The 19,968-nt window shown below is 40.9% G+C and overlaps 1 protein-coding gene across 1 annotated transcript in view; it reads right to left on the bottom strand.

Moving 5' to 3' along the window:
• atrnl1a (attractin-like 1a) overlaps nucleotides 1-19,968 on the bottom strand; it is a gene marked incomplete at its 5' end in the record, with an annotated part of 302,603 nt that overhangs the window by 199,866 nt on the left and 82,769 nt on the right. The window contains 3 exons of the mRNA XM_083988807.1: nucleotides 5,788-5,979; nucleotides 7,392-7,605; nucleotides 17,088-17,275. Of these exons, the coding sequence (XP_083844933.1) occupies nucleotides 5,788-5,979; nucleotides 7,392-7,605; nucleotides 17,088-17,275 (594 nt within the window). The remainder of the gene's footprint in view (nucleotides 1-5,787; nucleotides 5,980-7,391; nucleotides 7,606-17,087; nucleotides 17,276-19,968) is intronic.

Raw genomic sequence — 19,968 nt, 5'->3', positions numbered from 1 at the left:
GTGTGTGTGTGTGTGTGTGTGTGTGTGTGTGTGTGTGTGTGTGTGTGTGTGTGTGTGTGTGTGTGTGTGTTTGCACTGTGGGAGCTGGTGTTTCCTGTCTGAGCTGCAGCAGCGTGGGATCGGCTCTGCACCGCATGTCGTGAGTCAGTGCTTCAGCTGGTAATTAGCATCAGCTACAACAATATGAAGCTACCAAACCAAACGCTCCTTTGTTGGCAAAGCCACAGAGTCTCTGCTGCTCAGTTGCTGCTGATATTTGATATTGATTCATTAGTTGTTACTTTGGTTTGTGCATTACAACAAACTGGTTGTAGTGCAGCTCAAGGTTCGAGTACGACCACAGTCTTGAATTATTTTGGAGAGACAGACTCTTAATTGGTCCTGGTCCCAATTGTTGCAGGTACCAACAGTTTATATAGTATATATCTTTATTTCGGACTCCGGGTCCATAGCAAAACATAAGAGACAAGACATAACACAACAACAGACACACAACACAAACAATAAAAGAGACTAAAGCTAAAACATAGAGATAGAAATTTACATCACTGATATCAAAAATAGAATTACTATAAAGTTAAAAAGAGACAACTGTACCTAAAGCTATAGTTTAGATGGTGAGAAACTCGTTTGGCTGATCCACCAAGTCCAGAACCAGGACCAGGACCTTTACCAGTCTTAGCTGCACTAGTGCCAGAACCAGAACCAGAACCAGTCTCTTCTCCAGTGGAAACTCCACCAGCACCAGGACCAGTATAACTTCTAACTGGACTAGTATTAGTATTAGTATTAGTATTAGTACCACTCAGCGGCACCAACACAGGAAGTAGCAGAACTAGAACCAGCACCAGGACCAACACCAGTTGTAGCAGAACCAGTACCCTGCAGTAGAACCAGCACTAGTACCGGTACCAGAACTAGCACCAGAACCGGAACCAGTACCGGTACCAGAACCAGAATCGGTACCAGAACTAGTGCCCAAACCGACACCAGAACTACGTAGAACCATAACCCGTACCAGAACCGGTACCAAACCCGGTACCAGAACTAACACCAGAACTGGTACCAGAACAAGTACCAGAACATGGTACCAGAACCAGTACCTTGCAGCAGAACCAGCACTAGTACCGGTACCATAACTAGCACCAGAATCGGAACTGGTACCACAACTAGTACCCAAACCGACACCAGAACCAGAACCCGTACCAGAACCTGGTACCAGAACTAACACCAGAACCGGTACTGGTACTAAATTCAGTACCACAACTAGTACCCAAACTGACACCAGAACCCGTACCAGAACTAACACCAGAACCAGTGCCAGAACCGGTACTGGTGCTAAACCTGGTACCAGAAGTAACACCAGAACTGTTACCAAAACCAGTACCATTACCAAAGTGGGTACCAGAACCAGTACCAGAACCAGTACCAGAACCGGTACCAGAACTAGTACCAGTACCAAACCCGGTACCAGAAGTAACACCAGAACTGGTACCAAAACCAGTACCTTTACCAAAGTGGGTACCAGAACCAGCACTAGCAGCAGAACCAGAACTAACACCAAAACCGGTACCAGAACCGGTACCAGAACCGGTACCAGTACCAGAACCAGTACCAAACCCGGTACCAGAAGTAACACCAGAACTGGTACCAAAACCAGTACCTTTACCAAAGTGGGTACCAGAACCAGCACTAGCAGCAGAACCAGAACTAACACCAAAACCGGTACCAGAACCGGTACCAGAACCAGTGCCAGAACCGGTACTGGTGCTAAACCTGGTACCAGAAGTAACACCAGAACTGTTACCAAAACCAGTACCATTACCAAAGTGGGTACCAGAACCAGTACCAGAACCAGTACCAGAACCAGTACCAGAACCGGTACCAGAACTAGTACCAGTACCAAACCCGGTACCAGAAGTAACACCAGAACTGGTACCAAAACCAGTACCTTTACCAAAGTGGGTACCAGAACCAGCACTAGCAGCAGAACCAGAACTAACACCAAAACCGGTACCAGAACCGGTACCAGAACCGGTACCAGTACCAGAACCAGTACCAAACCCGGTACCAGAAGTAACACCAGAACTGGTACCAAAACTAGTATCATTACCAAAGTGGGTACCAGAACCAGTACCAGAACCAGCACTAGCAGCAGAACTGCGCTGTAGCAGCTGTGAGTCTCGTGCTGCCTCAGAGCTCCAGATTGCAGATACATCACTACAACTCTTCTCCCTCATCACCAGTTAACAGTTGTTTGCAGACGCTGGGTCTTAGTTTCTGCACCTCCACATCTACTGAATAACAACGAGCACCAGAACAACACGATAGCTGCAGGGTAAACGTCGCTCCTGCTGAAATACACCAGATATAAACGCTGACCTTACTTATACGCACTACAGAGACGAGTGATGTTGAGCTGCCAACATCTATAGTAGAAAGGGAGAAGTTGTACAAACTGTACAAACTAATTTACAGCCAACATCACTGACAGAGAGTAGCAGGTACAGGAGCTTTAGGGACCAGATGCTGGAGGCAGAGAGGTTAAAGACAAGAGGAAATAATAATAATAATAAAAAATAAATAAATAAAAAAACTGTAGTGTGAAGCTCAAAGTTGTCACTTAAGCAAAAGAAAGTCCATTTTGTGAGAGTAAAACATAAAACGGCACAATAAGGCTGGGACTGAAAATGAGCTTCCTTTTGAAGGAGCTCTCAAAACTCGCAAATTTGACTTCTGGGGCGACGCTGAAGCCAATTATTTCAAGAGGTTGTGTTGAGGAGTGTGTAGTTAGCCCCCAGCCGACATGAAAAATGGGAATGATACACGGAGCCTTGGGCCAAATTGATCTGATAAAGAAACAACCCACTTCAAATTAGATCCTCAGACAAGCTATACAGTTTTTGTTTGTGAAAGTAGAGGTCACAAATCCTTCAGCTGCCTGCTCTCCAAAACAAGATGTGATTAATCCATAAGAAATGAAGGAATGAAAAGCTATTGGACAAGAGTGACCGACTGTAAATGTCATATATTTCACGTTATATGCCATGCACTGAACAACAAAGGTAAACAGCAGCAGAACAAACACCTCCTACATACCTGCTGTCACCAAACAAATACGAATAATAATAAGAGAAAAACGAGGACGGGAGGGGAAAAAAAAAAAAAGTGCCATTATGTGAGAAGTGAAAGTAAAAACGAAGGAAGGGAAAACAATCTCGGCTTGCTAACAGCAGGCTGAAGAGCTGTCTGTAGTCAGGACTGTTGGCATCAGTAAGGAATAATAATCACCAGTAACAAGGCGAAAAAGAAAAAAAAAATCTCAAACTTTTTGAACCCGTTTCCTTAACACCAGAAACAAGAACACTTTGACTTTGACACATGGACTATTTGTTTAACAAAAAACAGAAAACACTAATAAAAAGTTTTACACTTAACAGTTTCGAAGTTGTTGTTTTTCTTCTTGCAAAAACTTGTTGAACTGCAAAATAAAACATGTTTGAGCTTTCTTGAACATTTTCAAATTCATTCGAATCACTGAAATTTCTAATTATAGAAACCAAGCAGCACCTCCTCACAACAGGTTGTTTCATTCATGCTGCAATGATGTCTGGTTGTATTGTGTCTGGGCTGTATCTAATATAAAATAATTTATTATGCCTTTCCCGAACTCAATCAAATAGAAAAATTGGATGTTTAATATACCTTTCAATCCATTTACATGCGCAACAGCAAATATAAAAAAAATATTTATTTTCAGTGGAGGATGTTTGTGGTTTGAGGGTTTGTATCTGAGGCCACACTAAATTAAAATGAAGAGTTTTGTGAATTCAAAAAGATGCAAAATTGATTTTGATTTGGTTGAAGTTGCTTTGTTTCTTTTGGATGTAGTTTTGTGTTTGCCCAAAGGCCAAACAAGAACTTCTTGTGTTTCTGCCTCTGGTTTTAAAGTTGCAAACTTTGTGGATTTTACTTTTGCCAACAAAAAAAAAATTAACTACTTTTTTCCCCTCATAAATTTGAACAAATCTGGAAACACAGAGGAAAGACTGGATCCTCCCAGAGCACAGACAGACCGTCACCGAGGCCACTGACTGTTAAACAACATGTGCCAGACTTGAGAGAGAGAGAAAAAAAAAGACTGATTCAAAGGAAATGATTCGGATCCGCCCCTAAAGTTAATGGGTTCTTCCTGGACCCGAGCCCCAACCTGCACCAAAGTGATTCAGTCCACATCGGTTCAGTAGTTTTTTGGGTAATCCTGCTGTCAAATAAACAGTTACGGATGAAAACACAGGTAATGACTGACTGCAGCCACTACAGAAATGTTATTTAGACAGGAAACTACCCGGGCTGGAAATCCTTTCATGCCAACAAACACTCGTCACACATCGTCATGAGCCTCCTTGCTCTCACATCTAATGTACTACACAAACATCCCAGATTTCACAAAGAACCACACACACACACACACACACACACACATAGAAGCAGTATGAAAGTGAAAAGTCTTCCCCGCCCCCAGGGAGGTGTTAATATGAGAGGGATGTTAAAAGACAGCGGTGCAGACTTCATATGGAGTCAGTCGTGTGTCATTGTAGATGATCGATTTTCTACCCCGGAGCTACAGGAGAGGTGGCAACGCCTCACTGCTGGACTGTGTGTGTGTGTGTGAGAGAGAGGTGCAGAAACAGAGGTGTAGAGCAGACTGCTGATAAGGAAGGGATCAATAGGAGTCTATAATGACTCCATGTTCACACACATCTGCATCATGAAAGGTATTAACAGGGCACTTCGCACCCATTCATTCAGCTGTCTAATTATCTGTGTCCCTGCTGCCAGACACGTGTATTTTGAAGGGATTCTTTTGAAATGCAGGCTTTGTGTTTGCTCCTATAATTACGTCTTTTTCAAGCTTAAAGGGATAGTTCAACATTTTGGCAAATTTGCCCATTGCCATAATCCCTATAGTTTTAGGAGTAGGTTTGTTACCTTTAATTGTCAGTGCAAGCTATTTTTAGAACGGCGGAGCAGAGCCGTGAGCTGCTCAGAGCTACGCTACGGAGGCTCATGGGATTTCTTGGTTTCCCTCATTAAACTCATCAAATACGCAATCCAACAACTCCAAAACGCTCTGGTGGACAAGTTGTGAGCTGCACATTCACCACGCTATGAGATAATAACAGAACATGACCAGACAGAGTTGTTTTAGAGGTAAATTCATGCAAAACCGCTGATGCGAGTTCCTGTCGCAGTTTTTTGGCAAGCAGTTTCTGAATTTAAACAAAAAAAATGAAAACAACTCTGTCTCGTAACATTCTGTTATTATCTCATAGCGTGGTGAATGTGCAGGTCACAACTTGTCCACTAGAGAGTTTTGGAGTTGTTGGATTGTGTATTTGATGAGTTTGATGAGGGAAACCAAGAAATCCCATGAGCCTCCGTAGCGTAGCTCTGAGCAGCTCACAGCTCTGCTCCGCCGTTCTAAAAATAGCTTGGTGATAGTGAACCTACTCTATAGGGATTATGGCAATGGGACAATTTGCCAAAATGTTGAACTATCCCTTTAAGGTGATTCAATAAATGCCATGCATACACAATTTCTTCACTGCTTACTGCAAAAAGTAAAGTCACTTGTCACTTCAGTACAAGTGGCATGAAAAAATACTCCATAACAAGCACATAAAAAAAAAATCAACCATTTAAATCGTTAACTATAACGAGGAAACACTCAGCGCTTCCATCTGTCACATGAACTTGGGAGGAGAAAACATGAGGAGGTCTCACCAGAGCAGTCCTGGGTCTGCCACTCCAGACACTGTCCGTAGGGGAAGGAGATGACGTAGGCCGAGGAGTCGACGCATCGCTGAGCGCTGCCGCACCACATGCACTCCATGGCCTGGCTGGTGCAGTTGGCGCAGCTGGAGCGCAGAGCACAGGGCGTCTTACAGGGACGAGCGCTCTGACTCTGTGGACTCCCTGAGCGGTGGGACAGATGGAGAAGAAGTTTAGAGAGGGAACTCGCTGAAGAAGGGGTTTTTGCTTCGGAATTAAATCCAGAAATTGAAGCCTGGTGCTTACCACACAAAATAATATAACTGTCTGAGAGTTGAATGAACTCATTTAGTTGTTATCAGTGGATCATTTGCTGTATTACACCAGATATGTTCTCATTTTCATTTTCTCAATTTAAACAGCCCAGAAAATGTCATTAACACCGCAGCGATCTAAATAACCACATTACTGTCTTTCAGAGATGGAAAAAGTACCCAGATTCTGTACTTGAGTGAAAGTAAAAGTACCCGTGTAAAAAATGACTTTGGTAAAAGTGAAAGTACTGATCCAAATATCTACTCAAGTAAAAGTAAAAAAGTACAGGCTCTGAAATTTAATAGTATAGTATTAGTATAATAATAGTAATAATAGAAATAGTATTTCTATTGCACGATTCACTGCAAAGTTAATAACCACACGATAATGTATCTGGAATCCATTTCATCAATGTCATTGTTTGAACAAACATTAAGTTTACCTGCCAGACACAAGGTGTATCCTAAAGTACTTCGCTATAGTCAATGGTAGGCATTTGCATTGTACAAATGAGAAAAAAGAGAGCGAGACGACCCTGCGGCGTGATATGACGACCCCGACCCCGCTGAGGAGGAACGATGAAGACTCAGCTCGAGTCGAGCTGTAATTTTATTTTGCTGCGGAAACCCTGATAAAAAAAAAAGAAGTAACAAGCCTTTTGGGGAAATGTAAGGAGTAGAAAGTACCGATGTTTGCGTAAAAAATGTATTGAGTAAAAGTAAAAAGTTGTCAGAAAAATAAATACTTCTAAAAGTACAAAGTACCTGAAAATTCTACAGGGTATATACAGGAATTGTGAAGTTAATTTTAATACCTTTTTAAGACATTTTCAAGACCTTCTCAATATTTTTCAATACCTCACCGCCACTTCAAGCTGTAACCATTTACAACAGCGACACTTTTAACATAACAAGTTTGTGATAAAGACTATAGACCACTATGATACAACAGAATTCAAAATAGGTTAGGATAATAAATCAAAGGCAAAGTTTATAAAAAAAAAAAAAAAAAAGCATTGCTTCACTCTCAAAAAACAAAAACAACAATCTTCTTTTCTATTTTATGTACCGGTTCATCTTTGTTTTTTAATAAAATGAATAAATTCACACACTTTTACAACGTTTTTTAGGACTCAAACTCTTGGACAGTTAATTCTGAAAAAATACCTTCAAAATTTAAGACTTTATAAAGTCGTGAAAAGACTTTTTAATACTTTTTAAGGGTTTTAATTTTCCCCAAATTAATTTATCACCTTTTAATACTTTTCAAGTTCTCTCTTCACTTCTCTCGGCGTTCCTCACCTGCAGGTTTCTCACAGATGAGGCCGTCCGTGGTGGCGGTGCAGGGGTTGGCTTTGAGTCCGGCCACCTGAGCCCGCTCCAGGTACGCGCAGAAGCCAGAGTCGCTGGGTTCCCCCGGCAACCACCGCAGGCTGGTGTTGGTGAAGGGCGACGCGTCCTCCCAGCCCCAGTACGACACGTTGATCTTCCTCAGGCCGACCCACGGAGACAACCTCTGCAGAGGAGAAGAAGACGACGAGGAAGCTGTGATTATGTATAAATGTAATACACCTGACTTACATTTTCTCTTTTTAAGGCCGAGGACATGTTTCTCAATTTCAACCCCTCTAGTTTCCTGGCAGTGCTCCTTTGGTTTCGATTTCTTCTGAATATTAAAAAGGCCAAGTTTCATTTCAACTCAGACAAAACTGCACTAAAAGAAATCATCTTTTGTTACAGTCATAGTAAATGTATTTGCTCCTGTTTCCAAAGCAAAGGAGCGTTTTCCATCGTTGTTTTTCATGTTTTTCATAACTTGCACTGTACAAAATCAGTGCACCAAGGTCAGTCAGCCTGAAACTGCTGAGCTCCCGTGGCAGGAAATCCTGGCCATGATTTGAATATCCTCTTTTAATCTGCAGAATGAACAAAACACAAAAGCTCGACTGCAGCTTTCAAGCCGCTGCGCTTCGGAGGTGAGGTCAACCTGAGGAAACTTGCAGAGATGCCGACACAGCAAGATACTGTACAGTGGAGGTAGAGAGAGGATGGAGGAGGAATGTGGCAACAAAAAAAAACACTGAGAGAAAAATTTTTAATCAGCGCTAAAGAAAATGAATCTTAATAAAGCCGTGTTTCTGTTTTTTTAAACAAACAAGGGGAAAATAATGAGTCCTAATTGCATGCAGTTCACATGTTCACAGGGACAGTGTCCTAGAAACATAGAGAAAAAAACAACAACACAACAGGAACAAAAGCTAAAAATGTGAGCAGAAAATATAAATATATATTACTGGAGTTCATATGCTGTGGTGAAGTGGCTGAGAAGAAGTCACGTCTCCTTTTACCAGGACTGATCATGTTGTGTTTCACATGAAAGTGGATCCTAGATCAAACCTTCTTCAGACGACTGTAATGGCTCTAAAAGCAGGAGCTCTAATTACAGCAGCTCGTTAAGTGCAGTCCAGTGAATATCTGAATTATTTGCTGACAAAACAATTGTGATTCATTTAATAATGACACATAATGATGTTAAATCAAACATTTTCCCACAGCTGTGACACCTGCAGAAGCTTCTATGTGTTTTTAACACCACCACAGATCATATCACATCATATTGTGAATTAGTTTCCTCCATTGATAAACAATTATCCTACCCTATGAGACTGCTCTTTCTTATTCTTTTTCTCTATCTTGTATTTTTTTTTTCCGTATCTGTTTGTATGGTGTTTGTATGCTGTGTATGGTCTTAATTGTACTGTACAAGTGTTCCGTGATGTCCTGTGATATATGTTGGTCAGAGTCTATGATTGTATATGTGTTGTTGTGACTATATTGACTGTTTTTGTTTTGTCTTGTCTGTCTTGTGAACTCGGAGAAGGGTCACTTTGACTGGTACTTGGACTCCAGGAAGAATAGCCAGGCAAATGTGCTGGAGCTAATGGAGATCCAATAAATAAATAAATAAATAAATAGATCACAGGCTCAGCCGACGACCTTGTCGACCATTTGAAGAAGTTCGGAGTCTCTTGATTCAGCTGCTAACACACAAACCAAAGAAAGAAAAGTCGATCAGTCTGTAAATCACCGTGAAAAACTGTCAGCTAAAAGGAAACTGTCAGGAGGTTGAGCGACGATGAAGAAAAAGCAAATCACATGTTCATTTTGACATTTTTAAAGTTGAAGTTTGATGTAATGCACTCAGCAGAGAAGCACAAAGACGATTTCAGAAAACCAAAATGATCCCACGGTGACTTTTTCCACATCCTCTAAACTAAAGCCATCATCAATCCAGTTCTCAACCATCTCAAGAGCTCATCAACTCAACGCTTCAGGTCCATTTTTCCAAGAATTTAAAAGGTTTCTATAAGAGGCAGCAACTATCTATCAGCCAATCAGTTTCTTGGAGACTATGATGTCAAAGGACAACAAATTCTTCATGTATATTTACTATGGTTGATGTGAAGGGCTTGTGGATGAATCGTGGCTGTGGATTGACAACTTAAATGGTGATATTTGGTGGATCTGAACTAAGTCACCAGGATCAGGCCCAGGCCCAGGCTCAGCTCAACCATCCACCAGGCCAGGCTTAGGCCCAGGCCTAGCTGCAGCTCATCAATCCACCAGGCCCAGGCCCAGCTCAACCATCCACCAGGCCCAGCTGCAGCTCATCCATCCACCAGGCCAGGCTTAGGCCCAGGCCTAGCTGCAGCTCATCCATCCACCAGGCCCAGGCCCAGGCCCAGCTCAACCATCCACCAGGCTCAGCTGCAGCTCATCCATCCACCAGGCCAGGCTTAGGCCCAGGCCTAGCTGCAGCTCATCCATCCACCAGGCCCAGGCCCAGGCCCAGCTCAACCATCCACCAGGCTCAGCTGCAGCTCATCCATCCACCAGGCCAGGCTTAGGCCCAGGCCTAGCTGCAGCTCATCCATCCACCAGGCCCAGGCCCAGGCCCAACTCAACCATCCACCAGGCCCAGCTGCAGCTCATCCATCCACCAGGCCCAGGCCCTGCCACAGCCCATCTACCAGGCCAGGCTTGGCCTAAGCCCTGTAGCAGCTTCAATCACCTGGCCCAGTGGCAACCTTAAGGTACGGTTATCATTCTGCTAACCCTGCTACTGTGAGATTGCTGGAGGTTGCCAATGATGCCACGTAAAAGCAAACAAAGAAAGGTGTTGGACATGGGGAAAGAGAGTGGCAATGAGCATGAAAATGGTGTGTCACTGGTAACTGAGGGAGATGTGTCAGTGCTTCTTGACATGGATGCAGTCACAAAGCTGGTTACACAGTTGTTGGACCAGCAGAAAACACATTACACAGAATTATTGAAGAATATGACTGACCAAAGTAACAGTTTCATGCAAATGATGATGAAAGCCACTAACGAGCGCCTAGACACCATGACAAGGAATATCCAGGAATTAAAGGACAGTATCCAGTTCACACAAAAAGAAGTAGATGACATCAAAATCAAGGTCAACAAAAACACCAATTACAACTATGATCTGGAGAAAAACCTCAAGGTAGTTTGTGATGGACTAGTTTGTCTTGAAAAGAAAACTGACTACATTGAAAACCAATCTAGGCGAAATAACCTTGTTTTCGAAGGGATTGAGGAGGCAGCTGATGAGACCTGGACTGTCTCCGAGGCAAAAGTCCGTGAGGTGCTCACCAAGGTGCTAAAGTTAAATCCTGAGCACGTAAATTCCATCCCCATCGAGAGAGCCCATCGGACAGGAAGGAAGGACGACAGGAAGGGGAGGAGGCGACCAGTTGTGGTGAAATTCAGGGATTTCAGAGACAGAGAGGGGATCCTCGCGACAGCAAGAGAGAAAAGGAGTATGAAGATGAGGGGCACAGGTATTTATATCAATGAGGACTTCTCAGACTTGGTGAGACAGAGGAGGAGGGAGCAACTTCCCCAGTTGAAGGAGGAAAGGCAAAAAGGAAACATTGCCTATTTTAGGTATGATAAACTTATTGTTCATCCTCCAAGGGAACGACGAGAGAGAGGCGACCGCAACCTCACAGGTAACAACATCAGCCTTCCACTCAACCATCAACCTAGTGTCTCCACCTCAACCCCAAAATCGGTGACTGGGAAAAATAGAAGTAAATGTGCTGAGTAGATGGCTCTGTTCTCTCAGGTATGAGAACTATTTGTTGTTCTTATGATTTTATTTTAACTGTTTATGGACTCTAATATAAGTATCCAAGGAAAAGGCTTATTGATTGCTCATTTAAACATTTGCAGCTTAAGAAACAAGATCCATGAATTAAAGCTTGTGATGATAACCGTGAATTATGTATTATTGTGGTATGTTGAACCACAACACTATGACTTTTTAATCTTCATTTTTTTACTTTTTATTTTTGTTTATTTTGATGTTGATCATTATTTTCTAATATGGCTATTAACCTACCAAAAAAAGGGTTGAGAATTGCACATTTAAATATATGCAGTTTAAGAAACAAGGTCATTGAGTTGGGTTTAATTATGACTGAAAACAATATACATGTCATGGCCATTACAGAAACACACTTAAATGAAAATATAGATGATTCTGAATTGGCTATCCAAGGTTATAATATATTTAGGTTGGATAGGGATGGAAACGGAGGAGGGACAGCATTTTACATTCGAGAACAGATACCTGCCAAGATCAGAAAAGATCTAGGTATGGAGGGTGTCGAAGCTCTATGGCTTCAAGTACAATTACCACATATGAAACCTATACTTACATGCTGCTGCTATAGGCCACCAAGTTCTGGAATTGATTATTTGGATAAGATTTGCACAATGCTACAGAACGTTACTGATTATGATTATGAATTATTTTTTGCAGCAGACATGAATATAGATTGGTTTTCAAGCAATTGTTCTTTGAAACGTAAATTGAGTGAGGCTATTACTGTATACAACCTGTCTCAAATTGTGAACTCACCCACCAGAATCCACATAAATCGTGAGGGTCTGTGTTCATCCACATGTATTGATCATTTTTTAACAAATGTTCCTGATAAATGTTCCAAAGCCATTTCTGTATCTGTGGGTATTAGTGATCATAATTTGATAGCTACAACTTGGAAAGCAAAGGTACCCAAAACAGGGCCTAAGATTATTTATAAAAGAATGTATAAAACATTTTCAGAGGATAAAATTGTTTATGATTTGAAAGTTGCAAATTGGAAATTGGTTTTGGATAGAAGAGACACAGAAGATGCACTATCAACTTTCACAACATTATTTTCAAATATTTGTGATAAACATGCCCCCAAAAAAAGGATCACTGTTAGAAAAATCAAAGCTCCTTGGCTTGATGAGGAGCTGAAAAAGTGTATAAAAGAAAGAGATTTACTGAAGGAGTTGGCTGTTGCAGTTGGTTGTCCTGATGCCTGGCAGAAGTATCGGATTCTTAGGAATAAAATAACAAAAATGAATAGACAAAAGAAAAAACAGTATTATCAAAGTAAAGTAATGGAATGTAAAAATGACAGTAAGAAACTATGGAGAACACTAAATGAAGTTACGGGTAGAGATTCAAAGAATAAAGTTCCCTCATTCATAGAAGCTGAAGGAGTGTTTATAACTAAACCTCTTGATATTGCAAATTATTTTAATAACTTCTTCATTAATAAAGTTAATTCAATTAGAAATCAGATGACTCTTGTTAGTGGTGGGCTTTCAGACTCCATTATAAAAAATAAAATTATGAAGGACAAGGTGTGTGAGTTTAGATTTACGAGGGTGGGAGTAGAGGAAGTGGAGAAGTTGTTATCTTCAATTCAAAGTGATAAACCAAGTGGAGTTGATCATTTGGATGGTAGGTTGCTGTGTCTAGCAGCCAAGTTCATTGCTGAGCCTGTTAGTCATATTTTCAATTTATGTCTTGATAATGGTGTTTTCCCACAGATGTGGAAGATTGCAAAGGTCTCCCCAATACTAAAAAACAGTCGAGAGACCTTCACTGGTCCAAATAGTAGGCCTGTGAGTATTCTACCTATATTAAGTAAACTGATGGAGAAAGTAATGTGTAAGCAGATTCAACACTACCTCGAAGTAAATAACATCAACACGGAGTCCCAACATGCATACAGAGCTGGCTATTCCACGAGCACGGCTCTAACATCGATGATTGACAACTGTTTAAAATATATTGATAGGAAGTTAATGATTGGTGCCGTGCTCCTGGATTTTAGTGCAGCATTTGATATCTTGGACCACAAACTATTAATAAAGAAGCTATCGGCATATAAATTTGAGTTTAGTGCTATTAAGTTAATGGAAAGTTATTTGTGTAACAGGCAACAATGTGTGCAATTTAATGGGTCTATTTCAGACATGGTGACTGTGCAATGTGGTGTCCCCCAGGGGAGTTGCCTTGGCCCATTACTGTACTCAATTTATGTTAATGATTTACCTCATGTACTTACAACAGCAGCCATGGAAATCTATGCCGATGACACTACATTGTATGTCCCAGGAGAAAATGTTGTGTCTGTGAACAAACTACTGCAAGAGGAGGTACTACTAGTATCTAATTGGGTCAGTGAGAATAGACTTAAACTGAATGTTACTAAAACTAAGAGTATAATGTTTGGGTCAAGATATATGTTAAGATCTAATCCGGAACTCCATCTATTTATACAGGGTAATAGTATTGAACAGGTTAGAGAGGCCAAATTATTGGGTGTGATAATTGATGAAACATTTTCTTGGTCGACACATATTAATGGAGTTGTATCTAAAATGAGCAAAACCATTTCAATGATAAGGAGGGCTGCTCATCTTTTGTCAGGTTCAGCAGTTAAACTGGTATTGCAATCTTTAGTATTGTCATGTCTTGACTACTGCCCAATAATATGGTCTAGCGCCTCAAAACAAGACTTACAAAAACTCCAAATCACACAGAATAGAGCAGCACGACTCGCTCTCCGTTGCTCGGGGAGGAGTAGGGTAGAGGGGATGCATCAAACGCTGTCTTGGATGACAGTAGAACAAAGATTTGCTTATAGTTTGGTCACATTTTTGTTTAATATTTATCATGTGGGAAAACCTATTAATTTGGTGTTGCAGCTACAATCTACTAAGGAAAGGCATGGCTATGCAACAAGGCATGCATTGAGTGCTCATTTCACCCTGCCTCTACCAAGAACTGAGGCACTTAGGAGAACTGTAATGTACAGAGCAGTGACATACTGGAATAGGCTCCCACCAAACATGACCAACATTGGAAATAAATGGAGATTCAAAAAGAAAATAAAAGAGGCCATTATTAGTAAAGAACTTAATTTTTTTTAAGGTTTTGAAAAGTCATAGTTGGTTTGTATTTGTAAAATATTTTTATTCTTATTATTTTGTTTTATTCTGTTGTTTGTCATTTATCTAATTCTGTAAGTTATTGTATTATGTTTTGATTGTCTTATATGAGTGTCTGGACCCCAGGAAGAATAGTCCTTACCAAGGTGAGGACTAATGGGGATCCATAATAAAAACAAAACAAAACATGAGTGAAGAAGGATTTTTTTTCTTCCTGTTGCAACCCTCACAAACTTTTGCATTCTGCCTTCAAACCCTTTAAGAAAATCATCCCTACAGCTTTTAAGCCATCTAACCAATCTACTGTACATTACGCATCACTAAACTACAGACCTACTACTCCTCTACCTTTCCTTGGTTTTAACCTTTAAAGAAAATAGTTTGTAATCAACTGCCTGATCACTGAACAAATAGTGGCATTTAAAAAAAAAAAGGACAGGACAATGGGCCTCATTCACGAACCGTTCTTAAGAACAAATTTGTTCTTAAGTCCTACTTACGAAGTTTTTACGAAGATTGTGGCATTCATGAATGTTTTCTTATCCAGAATTTGTTCTTAACTAAGAACAAAATCTACGAACAGTCAGGAGTATACTTACGCACTTTTAAGTGCTGAGACTTCTGCAAAAATAACCGATTATAGCGTTTTCTTTTGTTCTGCAGTTGTATGATATTATATGATTTGAATAAGAATTACTTTCTTATATTTTATGTTCTTATTAATCATATATATTAATAATAATTGACAAATCATTGTTCCTGCTCGGATCTGTAGCTGCATCACAAAGAGCTTGTGAAAGTGCATGTCTGGATCTGTGGGTATCAGCGCCTGCACGTGCATCGAAACGCACTAAGTCTAAGTCAGCATCTCTGTTTGAAAATCCTTTGCAATCACTTTTGCTGAGAAAGTAAATGAATGCTGAGAACCGCAGGGTTCTCAAGAGTGAAGCAACAACAGAGAAGATTTACCATCATCAACTATAAACATAAGAAAATGGATTAAAAACAAAGAAGAGATGAAGAAAATGAGCCAACGTTCTTTCAAACAGTTTCCAAATATTTTCTCACATTTCTCCTGCCGCCCACACATTCATCACCGACTCTGTGTGCGGTCAAACGCGTCAGGTTCTCAAAGAACGTTTTCACCATAAACATAACGAGTGGAGCGGTGATTGATCTGTTCGACTGATGTTTGACAGACATTTCAGTGAAAAGCTGCCACTCACGTCCCGGCTGCCAGCTGTTTTCTACGACGTCCGGGTTCGTGAAGACCAAACGGATGAAGCAGATTTTTGTGCTTCATGGAGAGCGAATGATTAACGCTGTATTTTTTTATGCCGTGGCTCCGTGACAGGAGGAAGAAAAAAAAAATCCAGGTAAGAAATTTCACTCCTCTGCACCTGCTGATATCAAAACTCTGTGGTGCTTTTTTTTTGACACGTCTTGAGCTTTAATATGAGTCTGAATAATAATTTGCCTGTATTGCCAGATGAGGTAGGTGCTTTAACATTTCTCAGCTGTGAGTTTTCACATCACTGATTAGTTGTTGTGATACATTCATGTTAAATAACTCAGCGTTTATGATCCCGAGACCACACATTCCCTGACATCTAATCATAAGTAACTCTGGATTTATGACGCAGAGGTAACACGTTGTCTGGCATCTCAGAATAAATCACACCGTCACCGGAGCAGTGTTACGTACATTATGTCATATAATGAACTCTGGGGAGCTGCATTTCAATCTACTTGTCCACATTAATCAGCCACACGTCGTTTCATTCTCTACTGGAAAGCTAAAGGAAGCTGAAAGCTTTGATTACTCTCAGATGCACTGATTTGATTGGATCACATCTACATATGTGACATGTTGCCACAAATGTATGTTGTATATTTCCTTATTTTTATTACACACCAGCTTCATGTATTTTCCTTATTGAAGGAAAAGTCCATATTAAATCTGACAGTGCATATACAATTTTAGCTTTAGCAATGTAAGTTAAGTATTAACGTTATGAGTATTATAATCGTGATTTTTTTACAAGTTGCATCACAGAAACAGAATCAGTACTGTTTTACTGCTGCATTATTTCTTTTAGGTTACAGTAATATGCAAAAAAAAAAAAAAAGTAAATTGTTAAGATGTGTCTTAAAAGCTGCCTTCAAGGTCAAGTTAAGACAGTTTCAAACTGAATTCTTTGCAGGTTGATGTGATGCTGATTTCTGTATTGACGGGCTGCAGTCGAGAGGCAGTAACACAAGGAGAGGACTTCAAACATGGAGTCAAACTCCTGAAGCATCATTAAGTTCAGCTTAAATTTTCATTGATGGACAGAACTGTGGGGGCGGTATCTTTTCTTTCACTGGAGTTGAGCTTAATGGCCAGTTTGAACAGGATGAATGGTTTCAGCAGTCACTGAGTCACTAACTCTCTGCTAAAAGTGACTTGGAAATATGAGCTCAGCAGGAGACGTTTCTGAGGTTTCTAAGGTTTATAATATCCAAAAAAGGAAAAGTTAGCATGTAAAACTACTTTGACGATCTTATGAAACATGTTTGAATTGTGGTTGTCATATCTAAAATGATTTGATCATTGTTAGCATGCAGGAGCACTCACATCTCCTTTATTTGTGAATGTATTTCCCCCTATTGTTCCTTTTGTACACCACCTACCTTGTCCTGCAGCTGGTATTTCTGCAGCTCTTCCAGAACAAAATTGACTTGTTTGTCTGTGAGCAGAGACGCAATGTTTCCTCCCAGGTTTTTACAGTAGTGCTGGGCGTTGTCGTAGCTCTCTCTGCTGGAGTTGATCCTCAGACAGAACTCCTCCACGTGGTGCCAGCCCTCTCCACACAGCTGGCCTGCGCACACAGACAGACACACACACACACAAACACACCATCACTGCATCTGTATCAGGATGAATTCAAATCACATCAAACAGACAAGAAAAGACTACAGTGAAAGTGTGGTACAGTAGCAGCAACATTTTGGGGCAACTGATTAGCTGAGTAGCATTAAACTCAAAGCAATGCAGCTACCACCAGAATACTGCAATGCTAATATTATCATGTTAACTGACACTGATGGTTTTACTGCATTTCATTGCAATTTATGTTCATGTTTTCCTACAGGTGACAAGCTATGTGCAGAATGGGGAGAAAACAATCTTCATGTTGTTGAGGTGAAATTCCACAAAGCGACAGGGAAATGGAAACAGAACCAATAATATCTACAAAAGTAAATCTAGGGAGGCAGGTATCGTCATGACAGACTTAATGTTCGGATTTTAATTTATTTCCTGTTTTACTTTGAAATGTCTGACCTTGTGTAGCTCATGATTCTTTTATTTTTTATCTATTGATCCAATTTCCCACCATAATGATTGTCCGCCTTGCCCTATGTGTTGCACCTGCGTCTCCACTCAGCTTCCCCGCTGTCTCCTCTTCCCTTTGATGCATTTTATTCTGCTGCTCCTCGGGTTTTTTCTCTCATTATTATTCTTTTAAATTCTGAAGTTTGGGATTTTTTTCATGGACTTTAGATTCCCAGCGACTTTACACCTCAGTTTAGACCTTTTTGTGTTCATCCTCGTTCAAAAAAAAGATCGTCTAACTCTTCTAATCCAGTGTTTGTTCCTGTTTTGTTTCGTCTGCACTTGGGTCCTGAAGTGTTTCGACATCATAACAGTTAGGTGTCGAGGGCTCGTACAGTGAGGAGCAGGTGTGCAGGTGGGTGGAGAGTCAGGTGACAAGCTGAGCTGGAAAAATCTCTGAGGACAACTGGTGGACTCGAGTGGGAACGACACTGTGAACTGTGCAGCTAGAAATAAATATCTCTACTTAAAGGGATAGTTCACCCTAGAATGATATTTCGCTCATTATCTACTCACCCTCATGTTGACTAAGGGCTGGAAGAATTATCAGAGTCCACCGTCCCTTCTCTTAGTTACAGGGGGTCTTGGCGTAGCAGTGAATTTCAATGCAACGGTTGCAAAGGGACACCGGAGCTCTTCGTAAAAAAACACACACAAAAAAACATCCAAATACCTCCATGATGCTCGTATGTAATGTCCGTCTTGTGCTGAAGCCCCAAATTGCGTAATTGTCCCGAAAAAAATTAAATAAGTCTATATTTTAAGCTTGTTTGTAGCGGAAGCTTCTCGTCTTCTTCTTCTTCTCCTCTTCCTGGTCCGTCCAAATATCGCGTGATTTGCGCCGGCGTCAGTGCGGTTACTGCGAATCACGCGATATTTGGACGGACCAGGAAGAGGAGAAGAAGAAGAAGACGAGAAGCTTCCGCTACAAACAAGCTTAAAATATAGACTTATTTAATTTTTTTCGGGACAATTACGCAATTTGGGGCTTCAGCACAAGACGGACATTACATACGAGCATCATGGAGGTATTTGGATGTTTTTTTGTGTGTGTTTTTTTACGAAGAGCTCCGGTGTCCCTTTGCAACCTTTGCATTAGGGCTGGGTATTGTTGAGAATCTCACGATTCGATTCGATTTCGATTCATTAGGTCACGATTCGATTCGATATCGATTCGATTCGATATTGATTGAAATGCTTCGATATCGATTCAGTATCAAGCAGAAATACACAAATAAGAGTACCAGATTTTTTTTTTTTTTAATAATTATTTGTTTAGTTTCATGCCTTATGAACAGCCATAGTATAACTCATAGCATAACAAAATATGACACTGCTTTAACACTGAACTACAGTGCAGCTAAATTTAAATTAGGCTATGTGTTACTTTCCTCTTGGAAAATAACTCATAACATTTTGAGTAATAAAACAATACAAAACAATATTATTAATAATAGCCTACTGCACAACTGAAAATATTGTAGCGACCCCGCAGTAATGTTCTTGTTATGATGTTTAAGTTCTGTGATTTCTGACTGACTGTCAATGTGTATGGTACGGGCAGGTGGGATGAGAAACTGAGGGGCTGGGGTGAGTGTGAGGAAGACAGAGTCCTGTCTGTGTGTAGGTGAGTGAGTGAGGAGGAGCAGAGGAAGAAGTGAGAGCAGCTGTCAGATAAGTTTGTGTTATGTTGTTGACTTGTCGTCGGGTCTGACGCTACAATATCAATAACAACGTGTGCTTAACACAAGGGGACAGTTGTCGGTCTGACTTTAGCTTTTTCGCGGCACGGAGAAATGCGCATCTGGTGGCTCAACCTGGTCAGTGGGTGCTTGAGCACCGGAGCACCCACGGAATCGGCGCCTATAAATACAAAATGAATCCCCACATCTGCTTTCAGGTTTGAAGGCGCTGGCTTAACGCTGCTGCTGCTACTCACTCCCATATTGTTATGGTTTGGTCTAGTGCGGCCCCCGTCCGTACAGCGCGAATCACACGAGGGTGTTGCTCGCAGCGCCCCCACTGGCCAGGGGCTTGAATCGATTCAGAAGATTGCTGAATCGATATTGAATTGCAGAGAAAAGAATTGCAATGCATTGCTGAATCGATATTTTTACCCAGCCCTACTTTGCATTGAAATTCACTGATACGCCGAGACCCCCTGTAACTAAGAGAAGG

Source organism: Trachurus trachurus, assembly GCF_905171665.1.
Source record: "Trachurus trachurus genome assembly, chromosome: 15".
NCBI lineage: Eukaryota > Metazoa > Chordata > Actinopteri > Carangiformes > Carangidae > Trachurus > Trachurus trachurus.
The sequence above is the reverse complement of the archived record's forward strand: the minus strand, read 5'-3'. Positions and strand labels throughout refer to the sequence as shown.